At 42.0% G+C, this 17,852-nt stretch overlaps 1 protein-coding gene across 1 annotated transcript in view; it reads right to left on the reverse strand.

Annotated features, from left to right (window-relative positions):
• Window positions 1-17,852, reverse strand: part of Slc39a9 (solute carrier family 39 member 9) — a 56,969-nt gene that overhangs the window by 9,245 nt on the left and 29,872 nt on the right. Inside the window, exons 3-5 of the mRNA XM_041657997.1 lie at window positions 13,523-13,723; window positions 9,310-9,378; window positions 6,326-6,411 (exon numbers count right to left, since the gene is read on the reverse strand). Of these exons, the coding sequence (XP_041513931.1) occupies window positions 6,326-6,411; window positions 9,310-9,378; window positions 13,523-13,723 (356 nt within the window). The remainder of the gene's footprint in view (window positions 1-6,325; window positions 6,412-9,309; window positions 9,379-13,522; window positions 13,724-17,852) is intronic.

Consider the following 17,852-nt stretch of genomic DNA (forward strand, 5'->3'; position numbering starts at 1 on the left):
GAGAAATAAGAGAATTAGTGAAGGTAATGAATCAAATGGACTTAACAGACATCTATAGAACATTCCATCCAAATAGGAAAGAATATACCTTCTTCTCTGCAGCTCATGGAACCTTCTCGAAAATCGACCACATAGTCGGTAACAAAGCAAACATCCACAGTTACAAAAAAATATTAGTAACCACCTGTGTCTTATCAGATCACCATGGATTAAAGTTAGAATTCAACAATAATGCTACCCCCAGAAAGCATACAAAGTCATGGAAACTGAACAGTCAACTATTGAACCATAGCTGGATTAAGGAAGAAATAAAGAAAGAAATTAAAGTCTTCCTGGAATTCAATGAAAATAAAGAAACAACATACTCAAACTTATGGGACACTATGAAAGCAGTCCTAAGAGGAAAGTTCATAGCACTAAGTGCCCACTTAAAGAAAACAGAGAAAGCTCACATTGGAGACTTAACAGCCCACCTGAAAGCTCTAGAAAAAAAAGAAGCAGACTCACCTAGGAGGAGTAGAAGACTGGAAATAATCAAAATGAGGGCTGAAATCAACAAAATAGAAACACAGAAAACAATACAAAAAATCAATGAAACAAAAAGCTGGTTCCTGGAGAAAATCAACAAGATTGACAAACCACTATCCAAGCTAATCAAACGGCAGAGAGAGAATTTGCAAATTAATAAGATCAGAAATGAAAAGGGGGACATAACCACAGACACAGAGGAAATTCAGAGAATCATTAGATCTTACTACAAAAGCCTATATGCCACAAAATTGGAAAATGTAAAGGAAATGGATACTTTTTTAGATAAATATCATATACCAAAGTTAAATCAGGACCTGGTGAACAATCTAAATAGACCTGTTAGTCGCGAAGAATTAGAAGAGGTTATCAAAAACCTCCCTACCAAAAAAAGCCCAGGACCAGATGGTTTCAATGCGGAATTCTACCAGATCTTCCAAGAAGATCTAATACCTATACTCCTTAATGTATTCCACAAGATAGAAACAGAAGGGTCATTACCAAACTCCTTTTATGAAGCCACAATTACTCTGATACCAAAACCACTCAAAGACTCAACCAGGAAAGAGAACTACAGGCCAATCTCACTCATGAATATCGACGCAAAAATCCTCAACAAAATACTGGCAAATCGAATCCAAGAACACATCCGAAAAATTATCCATTATGATCAAGTAGGCTTCATTCCTGAGATGCAGGGCTGGTTCAACATACGAAAATCTATCAATGTAATCCAGCATATAAATAAACTGAAAGAAAAAAACCATATGATCATTTCATTAGATGCTGAAAAAGCATTTGACAAAATTCAACATCCATTTATGTTAAAAGTCTTGGAGAGATTAGGGATACAAGGGTCATACCTAAATATAATAAAAGCTATATACAGCAAGCCGACAGCTAACATCAAATTAAACGGAGAGAAACTCAAAGCCATCCCACTTAACTCAGGAACACGACAAGGCTGTCCACTCTCCCCATACCTCTTCAATATAGTGCTTGAAGTTCTAGCAATAGCAATAAGACAACATAATGGAATCAAGGGGATTCGAATTGGAAAGGAAGAAGTTAAACTTTCGTTATTTGCAGATGATATGATAGTGTACATAAGCGACCCCAAAAACTCCACCAAAGAACTCCTACAGCTGATAAACAGCTTTAGTAATGTGGCAGGATACAAGATCAACTCCAAAAAATCAGTCGCCCTCTTATACACAAAGGATATGGAAGCAGAGAGGGAAATCAGAGAAGCTTCACCATTCACAATAGCCAAAAACAGCATAAAATATCTTGGGGTACATCTAACCAAGGAAGTGAAAGATCTATTTGACAAGAACTTTAAGGCATTGAAGAAAGAAATTGAAGAGGATACCAAAAAATGGATGGACCTCCCTTGCTCTTGGATTGGGAGGATCAACATAGTAAAAATGGCAATTCTACCAAAGGCTATTTATAGATTCAATGCAATCCCCATCAAGATCCCATCAAAATTCTTCACAGATCTGGAGAGGACAATAATCAACTTTATATGGAAAAACAAAAAACCCAGGATAGCCAAAACAATCCTATACAATAAAGGATCTTCTGGAGGCATTACCATCCCTGACTTCAAACTCTATTACAGAGCTACAGTAATGAAAACAGTGTGGTACTGGCATAAAAACAGAGAAGTCGACCAATGGAATCGTATAGAAGACCCGGATTTTATCCCACAAACCTATGAACACCTGATTTTCGATAAAGGAGCTAAAAGTATAAAATGGAAGAAAGAAAGCATCTTCAACAAATGGTGCTGGCACAACTGGATGTCATCTTGTAGAAGAATGAAAATAGACCCTTATCTATCACCGTGCACAAAACTCAAGTCCAAATGGATTAAAGACCTCAATATCAGCCCGAACACACTGAACCTGATAGAAGAGAAAGTGGGAAGTACCCTACAGGAGCTGGGCACAGGAGATCGCTTCCTATGTATAACCCCAGAAGCACAGACATTAAGGGCAACATTGAATAAATGGGACCTACTTAAACTGAGAAGCTTCTGTAAAGCAAAGGACATAGTCAATAAGACACAAAGGCAACCTACTGATTGGGAGAAGATCTTCACCAACCCCACAACAGACAAAGGTCTGATCTCCAAAATATATAGAGAACTCAAGAAACTAGACTTTAAAATGCTAATTAACCCAATTAAAAAATGGGGCACTGAACTGAACAGAGAATTCTCAGCAGAGGAAGTTCAAATGGCCAAAAGACACTTAAAGTCGTGCTCAACTTCCTTAGCAATCAGGGAAATGCAAATCAAAACAACTTTGAGATATCATCTTACACCTGTCAGAATGGCTAAAGTCAAAAACACCAAGGATAACCTTTGCTGGAGAGGCTGTGGAGGAACGGGTACCCTCATCCATTGCTGGTGGGAATGCCATCTTGTGCAACCACTGTGGAAGTCAGTGTTTCGGTTTCTCAGGAAATTCGGGATCAACTTACCCCTGGACCCAGCAATACCACTCCTGGGAATATACCCAAGAGATGCTCTATCATATGACAAAAGCATTTGTTCAACTATGTTCATAGCAGTATTATTTGTAATAGCCAGAACCTGGAAACAACCTAGATGCCCTTCAATGGAAGAATGGATGAAGAAAGTATGGAATATATACACGCTAGAGTACTACGCTGCGGTAAAAAACAATGACTTCTCGAATTTTGCAGGCAAATGGATGGAAATAGAAAACACTATCCTGAGTGAGGTGTCCCAGACCCAAAAAGATGAACATGGGATGTACTCGCTCATAATTGGTTTCTAGCCATAAATTAGGGCCACGGAGTCTACAATAGGTGAACCTAAAGAAGCTAAGTAAGAAGGTGAACCCAAGGAAAAACATATAGTTATCCTCTTGGCTAAGGGAAGTAGACCCAATTGCCGGGGAGAAAATTAGGATTTTGGGGGTGGGGTGGGATGGGGGTAAGGGGAGATGGGGAGAGAAAAGGTAGAAGGGAAGGAGGGGGGACTTGGGGAATCAGGAGAATTGGGATAAAGGAAAGGTGGATAGGGGAGCACGGAACCACAATTCTTAGTTAAGGGAACCACTTTAGGGTGAGCAAGAGATTTGACCCTAGAGGGGCTCCCAAGTGCCCAACATGAGGTTCCCAGTTAGTTCCTTGGGTAGCTGAGGACTGGGAACCTGAAATGACCCTATCCGAGAGCAATACTGACGAATATCTTGCATATCATCATAGAACCTTCATCTGGTGATGGATGGAGACAGAGACAGAGACCCACACTGGAGCACTGGACTGAGCTCCCAAGGTCCCAATGAGGAGCAGAAGGAGGGAGAACATGAGCAAAGAAGTCGGGACCACGAGGCGTGCACCCACCCACTGAGACAGTGGAGCTGATCTACTGGGAGCTCACCAAGGCCAGCTGGACTGTGACTGAAAAAGCATGGGATAAAGCCAGACTCTCTGAACATGGCGAACAATGAGGGCTGATGAGACGCCAAGGACAATGGCACGGGGTTTTGATCCTACTTAATGTGCTGGCTTTGTGGAAGCCTAGCCAGTTTGGATGTTCACCTTCCTAGATATGGACGGAGGGGGGAGGACCTAGGACTTGCCACAGGGCAGGGAACCTGGACTGCTCTGTGGACTGGAGAGGGAGGGGGAGAGGAGTGGGGGGAGGGGTAGAAGGTGGGAGGAGGGGGAGAAGGGTGGGAGGAGGGGGAGGGAGATGGGAGGCTGGGAGGAGGTGGAAACTTGTTTTTTGTTTATGTTTTTTTTCTTCTTTTCTTAATAAAAAAATTATTAAAAAAAAAAATTCAAAAAAAAAAATTAATTAATTAAAAACTTTAAAATAAAAAAAAAAAAAAAACACTAAGCCCTTCACTCTGAAGACTTTCTGCTTCTTTGAGACTTTCCATTTCCCATCATATGTTTTTGAGAGTAATTTTTTTTCAAAAGATTTTTGGTGCTAAATTTTTTTTTTTTACAGTAACTTAAATGTTGGATTTGTAAGTAGTGAATTGTCAAAAGGAAAGGCAAGAAAAGAAAGGAAGTGTGCAGAGCCGACAATGCTCTTCGTCCATGTGTACATGGAGTCCCCCAGGGTCTTGGGATTGGACCAGACAGCCACTATTTAGGGGGTGGCATGAATGTGCCTTGTCATGCGAGGAAGAGAACAGAGCAGGGCTGAACTGGGGGTGATAAAGTGACATGCGGGGTTTCAGGTACGATCCTCAACAATGTCTCTAGCTCTCATGATTGCGGAGTGCTGTGGGAATCTGTGGAGATGGTTTACTTGCCATAAAGATAGAAACTCTGCTGATGGGATCCTAGCCACACTGCAGTACAGATACTATGGCTCCATACTGATTCCTAAAGGTGACTAACCTAGTTAGAATTACAGAAGTTGCAAATGTATTTTAACAAAGAAATACGTGGCATGATGCTTTAAAAAATCCTGTATTCCTCAAGAACAGAACTGTTGTGTGAAAAGGGGGGGATTTTGTTCAGGGATATATCTGTATCTCTATATATCTCTATGTAAAGGAATATATGTAATATATATTAATAAAGGAAGCTGTTATATATAAAAAAAAAAAAAAAAAAAAAAAAGAAACATACGGTGTCATCTGAATATGAACGCTCATTACAGAAACCTAGGCATCCCACCAAGAGCAAGCTTGCCTTTTAGGGATCAGTGTTCCCACAAGATAAGCCTGTGTGTGTCCATATATATGCATCTTGTAGAACTGTACAGAAAATTATTTGGAATTTTTAAATTCTTATTTATTATTATGTGTGTGAATGTAACCACCTGTGCACCAGTGTGTGCGATGACCAGAGGACAACATTGGGGAACTGGGCTTGTCAGACTTGCTCAGCAAGCAATTTTACCCACTGAACCATCTCTTCAGCTATGTGAAAAAAATTCTATGAAAAATAGAAATTGAGAGCCAGGTGGTGGTGGTGCACACCTTTAATCCTAGCACTCGGGAGACAGAGACAGGCAGATCTTTGTGAGTTCAAGGACAGCCTGGTCTACAAGAGCTAGCCAGGGCTGTTACACAGAAAAAACAGAGAAATCCTGTCTCGAAAAACCAAAAAGAAAAGAAAGAAAGAAAGAAAGGAAGGAAGGAAGAAAAAAAGAGGGCTTGAGAGATGGCTTGGTGGTTAAGAACACTGGCTGCCCTTTCAAAGTTCCTGAGTCCCAGCAACCACATGGTGGCTCACAATCAATGATAATGGGATCCTGTTCCCTCTTCTGGCATGCAGGGGTATATGCAGACAAAGCACTCATATACATAAAATACATAATAAAATAGATATTTTTAAAAATGGAAATCAGTAAGAATTTATCCCTTTGTATATATGATAATACAAAAAAATAAAGCCCTTCAAATAAGATTTTAAGAAAATAATAGTAAAAAAATTAGCTATGAGCAGACATATTTAATTCTGTTAAATAGATAGCAATTAAGAAACAAACAAACAAAAAAGGCTATCAAGATGCCTCAATGGGTCAAAGTGTTTGCTACGAAGGCCTTGAGACCTGACTGAGTTCAAACCCCAGGACCCGGTCAAAGGTAAAAGGAGAAAACAAACTTCACGCTAATGGTCATACATGTATATGACCATGTACACACACACAAAAATAAATACATTTTAAAAGCTAAAAAAAACCCCAACAACCAAAAAACAAAACAAAACAAATAAAACCCCATATATCAGAAATACTTCTAGGACCAAGACAAATTTTAATTACAAATATGTTCAATACCCAATCTTGGCTTACCTTGTGTAGCATTATCGCCACAAACACAATTAACTGAACGCTAGTCTGTGAAGTAGAAGCTGCTGCTCCCAGAGCTACACCATCCGCTAAATTTGGAGACAAGGAAAGAGAAGATGCTATGAAGGACACAAGTGCAGGGCTGGGTGCATGGGCTCCAAAGCCAGGCAGAGTTGGACTTGGTTCTAGGGAAGTTACTCAACCTCTCTGAACTTCATCTTTAAGATGGGGCAAAACATGCATTTTTAGGGCCTCGTGAGGGTGAAAAATGAAAGAAAATTCATCTTAGCAAAGAGCTTAGCATCTGGCCCTGAGTAGTCCGTATGTTAGCTGTTTTGATTGTTAAAAAGAAAGTATGAAACACAGACAACTACTGAGGAGTCAAACTGTAATATAGTAGTGCTAAAGAATCTCAAAGGAAGCAGCTTTCTGTCTTCAAGGCTTGAGGCCTCAACACAGATGATTCACGTGGGATGGGGACTGCCTTAGTTTGGGTTGCTATCTCTGTGATGAAACACCATAACCAAAGCAATTTGCAGAGGAAAGGGTTTATTCAGCTTACACTTCCACATCACTGTTCATCAACGTTAGTCAGTTCTGGAGCTCCAGCAGCGCTGGAACCTGGAGGCAGGAGCGGATTCAGAGGTCATGGAGGGGTGCTGCTTACTGGCTTGCTCCCCAAGGCTTTCTTAGCCTGCTTTCCAGGACCAACAGCCAAAGGATGGCACCACCACAATGGACTGGCCCCTTCTCATCAATCACCAATTAAGAAAATGCCCTACAGCTTGATCTTACTGAGGCGTTTTCTCAATAAAGGCTCCTTCCTTTCAGATGACTCCAGTTGTGTCAAGCAGACATAAAATTGGCCAGCACAGGGACTTTGGCTGAATGGGTGTGTGGAAACACAGTTTAGGAATGGAGTTGTATGAGGAGAAGTCTGAGTGCTTTGAGAATACTGCCAAGAAAACAGGACAAAAGTCTTGTGACCTCAGTTGGTTCCAAACACAAAACTGTTCTTGGAACGTAAAGTTTTTGCGCTCTTCCCAAGTGTGGTAGATAGGAGTGAGTTCAGATTGCTCATTGTTGCTTGCTGTTGCTTCTCAAACATTTATCCTTTATTATGTCTCTAAAAACATGCTTTTGTCATGTGCGGCTTATCCTTACAATTGTATACTGATGGAGGTGGGTCTTGTATCTTATCTGTTGCTTTCACTGGTTAACTAATAAAGAAAACTGCTTGGCCTGATAGGACAGAAAATTAGGTAGGCGGAGTAGACAGAACAGAATGCTGGGAGAAAGAAGCCGAGTCAGGCAGTCGCCATGATTCTCCCACCCGACACAGCCGCAGGTTAAGATCTTCCCTGGTAAGCCACCTTGTGGGCTACACAGATTATTAGAAATGGGTTAGATCAATATGTAAGAGCTAGCCAATAAGAGGCTGGAACTAATGGGCCAGGCAGTGTTTAAAAGAATACAGTTTCCATGTAATTATTTCGGGTATAAAGCTAGCCGTGCGGGCGGCCGGGTACCAGGAACATAGCCCGCCGCTCCTACAACAGTATACAGCTTGAATTCATGAGAACTTTATTCATGTGACCTTTCCTTTTTTTAAAAGATATATTTTTATTATTTTTAGATTATGTGTACGTGTGTAAGTGTGTCCAGGTGCTCGTGTGGACCAACAGTATCAGATCCCCTTGGAGCTGGAGTTGGAGGTAGTTGCAATGCCTGCTGTGGGTGCTGGGAACTGAACTCAGCTCCTCTGCAAGAGCAGTACATGCTCTAAACAACTGAGTCACCTCGCCAGTCCCATGCAACCTTTCTTTTTTTTTTTTTTTTTTTTTTTTTGGTTTTTCGAGACAGGGTTTCTCTGTGGTTTTGGAGCCTGTCCTGGAACTAGCTCTGTAGACCAGGCTGGTCTCGAACTCACAGAGATCCGCCTGCCTCTGCCTCCCGAGTGCTGGGATTAAAGGCGTGCGCAACCACCGCCCGGCCCATGCAACCTTTCTTACCCTCAGAGTAAAATGCCTGGGGCTCTGAAGAAAGTTGGCTATTGCATGAGACTTTAGTCTATTGCATTTATTGGCTCCATTCTCCCAGGTCCCACTGCCTCCGGATCGGTGACATCAGTGAATTTTATTAGAAAGCAGAAAACAGCAGGCTAGGAGTGAGCTACTTTTCACACGCCTTTATTTGATTCTGACAGAATCCTACCATCAGGGTCTAGGTTTGGGTTGTGGTACTAAAGCGAGTCCCATCAGCAATGCTGAGTCTTCTGCTTAGACCTCAGCCTACATGGGGCAGCAGAGCTGTTTGGTGCTGAAATGCCCAAGCTCGTCTCCAGAAAGATCTTAGGGCAGAGGTCAGCAAACTTCAAGCCCAGGCAGGAAATACCTGGTCTCTTGTAACTACTCAACTCTGTCACTACTGCACAAATCAAGCCACAGGTGGCATATAAACATATGAGTACAGCTATCTTCCAAACAGCAGCAGTATTACTTTAAATGGCATAGTTTCCCAGTGACATGAAATATCCTTTCTGTTTGGTAGTGCTGAGGCTTGAACACAAGCCATTCACACACTAGACAGATGTTTTTCCACTGAGCTACAGTCCAGATTCTTTTGGACAGGGTCCGGATATATAGCTCTGGCTAACCCTGAACTCTAAGTAGCTCAAACTGATCTTGAATTTGTGATCCTACTGCCTCCACTTTCTCAGTGCTTGGATTACAGGTGTGTGCCCCATGTCCACCTTATACCTTGTGTTTAGGTATCAAAAATACAGAAATCACATTAAAGGAGGCCACTAAAATTTGAAATAAATATATACATATATCAACATACATATATATGGTTTAATATGTGTATGTAAAAAAAAAAAACAGAAATCGCTCTCAGCTTGTAAACACAGATAACAGGGCCGTGCTCAAGCTAGAGGGCTTTGTTCAGCACCCTCCCCAAGAGCATTCACTGCACCCCAGACTTACCTGCAGCGTGGACAACCAGCCCCAGCGTGGTGGTAATTTTGGAACTGCTAGGCCTTGCTGTTTCTGGATCTACATGAGAATGAGAAAGAATCATAAAGTGGTATGACATAAAGCAATAGAGACATCTGTCTGGAGATGGTCTGTTCGTTATTATTGTCATTGTTACTGTTTCACTGTGCAGCCCTTGTAGGCCTTGAACTCAAAATCACCCTGCCTCAGCTTCCTGAGTGCTGGGATTAAGATATACAAGACCACATCCAGCTGGATAAGTATTTTGAAAGCTCAGATTTCAAACTTTGATGTAGATTTTTTTTCTCATTGTTTTTTTTCTACTTCAAATACTTAGATGTTCTCCTTGCACTAAAGAGATGGGTGTGTGGGAACTCCTGGATAAATTCCTGAAATGTAAAATCCCCAACTGCCTGAACTTCCTCAGTCTGCAGAAAGTGCTCTCTGGCCTCTGTTTACTTCTTTGCAGGCTCATCTAACCCACCTGCAACTCTGCTCTCATCCCCTCTCCATTTTGCAGCGACCACCCTAGCATGAGCTTTCACCAAGTTACTACAGTTGCCCACTGCTTTTCTTACTTTCCCCAAACTCGGCTTAGCCAGTCACATCAGAGGCACCTGTAAGCACTACCCTTCCGCTGTACCATTAACCAGCTCAGGTCAGCTGCAACCATGCTGTTACGTAGGTTGTTCCTTCAGGACTGAGAACTGAACCCAGGGCCTTGTCCATGCATCTGAGCACTCTTCCACTGAGTCCACTGAGTTATAATTCCCAGCCTCCTTTTTACTTTTTTTTTTTTTAAATTTTGAGATAGAGTTTCACTAAGTGTCAGACTGGCCCTAACTAACTCTAAAGACCATGCAGGCCTTGGGTTTGTGACTTCCCTGGCTTAGCTTCTGATTACAAATCAGAACCACCACACCTGGCATGAGGCTAAGCATCACCTAGGTCCGTAGTAGCTCTTAGTATCTAGACCAGTTAACACAGTTTCTCTAGTACTTCCTAACAACATTTTCACCCCCCTTTCCCTAAATCTCCTCATCTCTAGTTCTGGGCAAGTATTAACTTTCCCAGAGTATTGACCCAAAACCTAGACACTAGTCCAAGTCAAATCCTAGGATCACATCCATCAAGAAGGGATCAGAGAATAAACCTAGCTCAAAATAACTGTCTCTTGGCTCAACTAACATTCTGTGTAGCTGCAGAGGTTCCGTATCCCCACCTCAGAGAGAGAAAACCATGTCCCTGCTTCCATCCCAGGCCAGTTGTAACCAGTACACTCTGTCCTTCTTCCTCTTCCCGTATAACATGTCTCACGTACTGTATGCAGCACTGGGCACCCAATGCTGCTTTATAACTCCTTTTTCTGGGGATGGTACTGCTTTCATGGGAAACATAGGGGTGGGAGTGGAGGCAGGGAATGAAGATCCAGCCCTAGCTAAGGAGCTCTTGGCATTTGGTAGCTGCTAGGAGAGAAAGAGACCATTCTCCTTAAGAGTGGATCCCTAGTAGGTCAACTACTCTCCAGAGCAGCCTCCACACCCCACAACCAAGAGTATTTGTGCAACACAAATTAGACTTCATGGAGAGGGAGAGGAAGGATGGAGGTGTACAGTTCTACTCTCAGCACTCACATCTGATGGCTCATAGCTACCTGTGACCAGCTCCAGGGGATCTAACTCCTCTGGCCTATGCGGGGACCCTCATGTGCAGAGACACACACATGGAAAATCATGTAATATTTTTTTTTTTTCGAGACAGGGTTTCTCTGTGGTTTTGGAGCCTGTCCTGGAACTAGCTCTTGTAGACCAGGCTGGTCTCGAACTCACAGAGATCCGCCTGCCTCTGCCTCCCAAGTGCTGGGATTAAAGGCATGCGCCACCACCGCCCGGCCATGTAATTTTTTTTAATCAAGCAAGAGGACACAATGGTTGTTATAAACCTACAGGAAGAGACTGCAGTTCAGCATAATGTTGACAAGTGAATTAACTTTTACTGACATTTAGTAATACATAAAACCAGAGCTATGTATGTGATATGATGGAGGAAGGTCATTGGTTAAATAAAAAGAAACTGCTTGGCCCTCATTGGTTAGAAGATAGGTGGGAGGAGTAAACAGAACAGAATGCTGGGAGGAAGAGGAAGTGAGCTCAGACTCCACAGCTTTCCTCTTGGGAGCAGACGCCTCAGAGAGACGCCATGCTCCCAGCTCCCAGGCAGACGCACGAGATGAAGCTCCGACCCAGGATGGACATAGGCTAGAATCTTCCCGGTAAGCGCACCTAGGGGCGCTACACAGATGATTAGAAATGGGCTAAATTAATATGTGAGAATTAGCCTAGAAGAGGCTAGATAGAAATGGGCCAAGCAGTGATTAAATGAATACAGTTTGTGTGTTGTTATTTCGGGCATAAGCTAGCCAGGCAGCCGAGGTGCTGGGGACGCAGCTCCGCCGCCCTTATTTACTACAAATGGCGCCCGACGTGATGGACTAAATCCACTTAGAAAACCTGAGAAGGCTTAAAAATAAGGGAGAAAGAGTTTAACACAGATTTTTGCTGTTTGTTGGTGGTGTGCTGTAGAGAGATTTCCTGATTCGGCAACAGCAGCAGAAAAAACGCTGTGTCATTTTAAAGCGCAGCTTCTTGGGGCTGTGCTGCCAGCGTGAACTCTGGCTTTAAAGCATTTGTGGCACTCTGCTTGCTAGAGGCAAGCAAGCGCTCTCATCTAAGAGAAGCTTCCTGACTCAGCTTTAGCTGCAAAACCCTGCAGCTCATTAAGAGGTCCTGCCACGAAACACTTAAATGGTGTTGACGAAAAGCTGAACACATGCTTTTCGGTTTTCAGCTGTAGCAGGAAAAAAGCTGTGCCGTTTAAAAATGCCGGCTTTCTGGGCCATCCTGCCAGGGAAAACTCTGACTGTTTGAGGCAGGAGGGCCAACTACAGAGAGAGGACTTGTGTGTTGTCTGTGGACATAATGCTGCAACTTACTTGCTGGCAGGAACCTTGAAATGCCGTAGAGTTGTGGCAGTAAACATGGCTACAGCCAGTACCTCAGCCATGAGGTTGGAAAGCTAAGGAATGGACTGGATCTAGCTGGCAAAGCCACGGCTTTAGTCGTACTGATATTGCTTGGTAAATTAAAGACTCATGTGGTCAGAAAAAGAGAGATATACAGTAAAGAGAGATTCAAAGACAAAGAAAATTTTTAAATGGTTTACAGTGTATTAAAAATATATGCAGACTAAAAGTTGAAGTTCTTAAAGTAAGAAACAAAACAAAAAAAAGGAAGAGCGTTGTTGTGTGTGGTAGTAGACACCTTTAATCCCAACACTTGGGAGGCAGAGGGAGATTGACCTCTGTGACTTCAAGGTGTGGTAGCACACGCCTTTTGTAGTAGTAATAAGGGCGGCGGAGCTGCGTCCCCAGCAGTGATATACTCCTGTAATCCTAGCACTTGGAAGACAAAGGCAGAAGGCTGTGTTTGATGCCAGCCTGGGTTACATAAACAGAAGAGGCCTATATAATTTAAAATTCTTTTATTGGGGTAGGGGGTTAATAGAGAGATGGCTCAGCAGTTAAGAGAACTGGCTGCTCTTCCAGAGGGCCTGGGTTCAATTCTGCGCATCAACATAGTTAGCTGTAGGAGGCTGGTCTGACGGCTCCCTGAGCTACACCAAAGCAGACTTCAGATCTTGATCATCTGGTCAAAGCACTTTCAAACTTCTTTATTTACTTCTTTCCTCCCTGTATCTAATAAGCAGATAATAATTTACTCACTATCAAGTTCTTTGCTTGTTTGGTTGGTTGGTTTGGGGTTTTTGTTTGTTGGTTGGCTAGCTGTTAGATAATTCTCACTGTGTATCTCCTGGCTGGTCTGGAACTCAGTATGTAGACAAGGATAGCCTTGAATTCTCTGTAGTGCTTTGTACTAAGTTTATAAAGATCAACATTCCAATAAGTGGGCTACAGGCTTTAGCCTGCCTAAGGGTTTCATAGCACAGAAGAGATAAAGGACTTCTACCCTAGACTCTCACCCAAATGCCACTGCTTTAAGCCCAGCAGGGTCGATAGATCAATAAACAGTTGTGCCATGCCACAACTTACTAGCTCCACAACACCTGAGGAAAACAAGTTTGCAATTAAGGCTACTGGTGCAGACTGAAGTGCCCACACAGCCCCCAAAGCCTGAGAGCTACTCACCGTCAGTGGAATGCACATGGGAGCTGCCAATCTGGTCCACTAACAACATAAACACAAAGCCCAGGACAAGGGACACGCCTATGTAGGCATGCAGCTGTGTGTGGTCGTGGCCGTGCTCATGTTCATGGACAACTGGTATTTCTGCTGCTTTGTCTGATGCAATCACATTCTGCTTTGTTTCACTGGCTTGGTGGTGTTTTCCTGGAGCAAACAAACCACAAAATGTGATAGCTTCCATTTGTGTTTTAAGTGCTACTTAATTTACTGCAAAGACCCCTAAATTCCTATACTGAAGCTGAGGCAACCATAAACTCCTTAAGTTAAAAGGCTATAAATGAAAACATTCCCAAATGCCTTTTTTTTTTTTTTTGCAGACCTTCTGACTGCATATCAACTCAAAATCTTGGACATGGAAGCAAATCACCATACAAGAATGCAGTCACATTTCAAAGGGCCCCAAACCTAAAACTTCCCTTTTCATCTGAGAAGTTCATGCCAGTCTCCTCAAAAAGCACACAGGGTTTCACTCTGATGAAACCAGATGAAGGCAGGACAGTGGCAATGAAAGCAACTGTGGGCAAATTCACATTTTCATACCTAGGTTGATATGACATTTACAAATAAAAAGCAAACAAGATAGAAAACATTTAGGTTTCATAAAATATTAGTGAGTAATCATACACACACAGGAGTCATATCCAGATCATCAACGTGGTTGGGACACTAATAATCAACCAAAGGCTATTCCAATTTATAGTTATGTGTTTGACACTTCAAACATAAATGCTTAAAGACCAACCTTTTTTTTTTTTAACATTTTTATATAATACATTTTGATTACATTCTTTCCCTTCCTGCAACTCCTCCCAGGTCCTCCCCTCTTCCCTACTCATCCAACTTTATATTTTTTCTCTCTGTAAACAAAAAGACAAAAAAACAAAAACAAAAAATCCAACTATCAAAACAGACTAAAAGAAAAGAAAGTCAACAAGACTAAAAAATACCTAAACAAAAAAAAATCAAAACAAAAACACACACACACACACACACACACACAAAAACCATAGGATCAATTTTATCTCAGTAAACTACTCCTGGGGATGTGGCCTGCCTTGAAGTGTGGTTGATCTACTTGGTTTCCATTGAAAAAAATTAACTGTCCCTATCCTAGCAGGTTTCAATTGCAAATAGCTTCTTGGTTATGGGTAGAGGTGAGACTTTTTATCTACTCCCCTTCTCAGTGCTGGGACTTGTCTGGTTTGGACCTGTGCAGTTTGTTCAAGCCTCTGTGGGTTCATATGGGCATCAGTCCTGTTGTATCTGGAAGACGGTGTTTCCTTAGTCATCTATCATCTCTGGCTCTTAGAGTCTTTCTGCCTCTTCTGCATAGATCCCTGAGTCCTGAGGGAAGGACTTTGATGAAGACATCCCATTTAGGACTAAGTGCTTCAAAGTCTCCCACTCTCTGCACATTGTCCAGTTGTGGGTCTTGTCGTTAATTTCTATTTACTGCAGGAAGCTTCTCTGATGAGGGTTCAGCCATGCTCTCCACTATGGCTATAGCAGTATATTACTACAAGTCATTTTATTCCATGATCCTTAAGCAGAATAGCAGCAGGTTTTCCCCTAGGCTCATGACCTACCTAGTCTCAGGTTTTTGGGCACTCTAGCAGCGTCAAGTATAGGTTCCATCTCCTGCAGGTCTTATATCCAATCAAAAATGACTGGTTACTCCCATAACAAAGGCCAAACATCTTTGTATGTGCGTGCATGTGTTATACATGCATGTACTCAACTGTGTGTATGCATGTGGAGGCCAGAGGACAGCTTGAGGAAGTCAGTTCTCTCCTTCCACCATGTGAGTTCTGTGATCAAATTCCCGAGACCATCTAGCTTGACACTAAGTCCCCTCATCTGCTGAGCCACCTTGATTGGCACACCATCTGATTTTTGGAGTCAGGGTCTCTCACTGAGCTTGGAGTTTGTCATTTTGACTACAGTGACTGGCTACCATGCCCCCGGGATAGGTTTACCTATGTTCTATCCTCCAACATCTCCCCTCCCAGCACCAAGAGTACAGATACATACAACCATGGCTGGCTCTAGTTTTTTTTTTTTATGTTTATTTTATTTGATCAAGGTTTGCAACAAAGTTCCAGAAATCCTCTAAGGCCAGGCAATGTGAGAAAAGACCCAATTCCCTGAGTGAGCTGTTCATGAAGCTTACTGTAAGGGTAAAGGCTAAGTTGTGGCAGGGGGGTCACTGGGACAGAGAACACAAGCCATCTTCTTCTGAACGCAGTAGGACCCAGTGGAGACAGCACAAGAGAGGCCACAAATGCTACAGGAGACAGAGCTATGGGGCAGGGCTACATAAGTCCATCAGAGCACATGAAATGCCACCCTGAATCGCAGTCAACAGACACTGAATGGCAGTGTTTGGTGTTTGGGTTTCCAGTTGACTTTGATCTCATCTTTCCATAGTATAGAAAATGTCCTCAACCTCCTGTGGTAGTTTGAATGTAATTGGCCCCCATAATCTTATAGAGAGTGGCACTATTGGGAGATGTGGCCTTATTGGAGGCAGTGTGTCACTGTGGGATAGTCTTTGAGGTCTCCTATGCTGTTTCAATCTACTTCCTATTACCTGTATATCAACATGTAGCAGCTACCTCTCCATCACGTGTCTGCCTGCATATTTCCATGTCCCACCATGATGATAATGGACTGAACCTCTGGACTGTAAGTGAGCTGCTACAATGAAATGTTTTCCTTTGTAAGAGTTAGATGGGCAGGGTGTCTGTTCACAGCAATTGAACACCTTCCTGATGCTGTGACCCTTTAATACAGTTAGTTCCTCACGCTGTAGTGACCCCCAATCAAAAAATTACTTTTGTTGCTACTTCGTAACTGTAATTTTGCTACTGCTATGAATCATAATATGAATATCTAATATACAGGATATCTGATACGCAACCCCAGCAAAAGGATCGTTCAACCCCCAGGTTGAGAACTGCTGTTCCATACTATCTTCCAAACGTTTACTCTGTGCTACTGTACACTAGGAAAGACCTAACATGTTTCTTATTTTGCAGGGGCTCACAGTTAAGAGAATGCCTTGAGTCCCAGAGGAAACTTTGGTCCTTTTAACAGTTTCTGAGCTGCAAGAGTGTAACGGCGTAAACGAACGCAGACAGATTGTAAAAATATATATACAGCTTTAATGGTGAAATAGACTTACAGAACCACCATTCCCGTGGAGACCAGGAAAGCAGAAGAGAAGGCTGGGAGCACGCTCGCCAAATTTATAGGCAAACATTAGCCAGAGGCAAACACGTCCCCTTAGGGGCGGGACTTATCCCTACATTTCCCCTTTTTGTCTAAATAAGACAGAACTAAACCAAATACAACTATATACAATAATAACAAATAATAAATATAACAAACAATATTGAGAATAAAAGTTTTGCTAAACATTCTATCTCAAGGAGTCTAAATAATGTAGAGAGTAACTATAATTATATAATCTTCAACTCTGTCAAAGATCTGAGATGGGAATAAATATTACTTAACAAACGAGATATATCCAAAATGTGCAACAATTGACAGAGACAACTGACTACCTGGGCAATCACCCAAAGTCTCGTTTGCAATGTTGAGTCAACCAATTTTGGCTAAGGCCTAACATAACTGACATACCATTATTAAAGGCAAGGGAATTTTCAAAACTATCTTACCCTGTCTTGGCAGGATATGACAGTCCTGTTTTATCCATTGATGCACGCTCTGTATCTCTGTCAGTGGTTGAGGTATGGGCATTTCTTTGCGCAAAGGCCAGTTCTGCCAAATAGAAAGGCTCCAGATGGAGTGTCTTTGGTGCTCAACATTCTCTCGAGAATAGAGCGGTGTTGCCAGGAGCAATTGTGTCTCACTATCACGAAACTCTGAGTTAGATTAAAGGCCATTTTCTACAGCTCTTTGAAGAGGTCGAAGATTATCTATCTATACTGAGTATAATCTCTATATATCTAGAGAACCTGATTAGTCTAATTATAAATGACAAACTTAGATGACTATTTATCTATATAATTCTCAATATCTATCTAACTTAAAGACTAAGACAATAAACAACTGTGTAACAAATGAGGATAATGACCTCCAAATATAAACACTGTACAAATATACATTGCAATATGGTAAATATATATCGATACACAAACATTATATAAGTATCTTAATCAGAGGTAGAAATATACACTGCAATATGGTAAATATATACAATATATATTTACCAATACATGTCAATACATAAAAAATGTTTTAAACAGAG

The sequence above is a fragment of the Microtus oregoni genome, unplaced genomic scaffold (genome assembly GCF_018167655.1).
Source record: "Microtus oregoni isolate MIOR12 unplaced genomic scaffold, Mior012 000009F_ref0000495, whole genome shotgun sequence".
NCBI classification, from domain to species: domain Eukaryota; kingdom Metazoa; phylum Chordata; class Mammalia; order Rodentia; family Cricetidae; genus Microtus; species Microtus oregoni.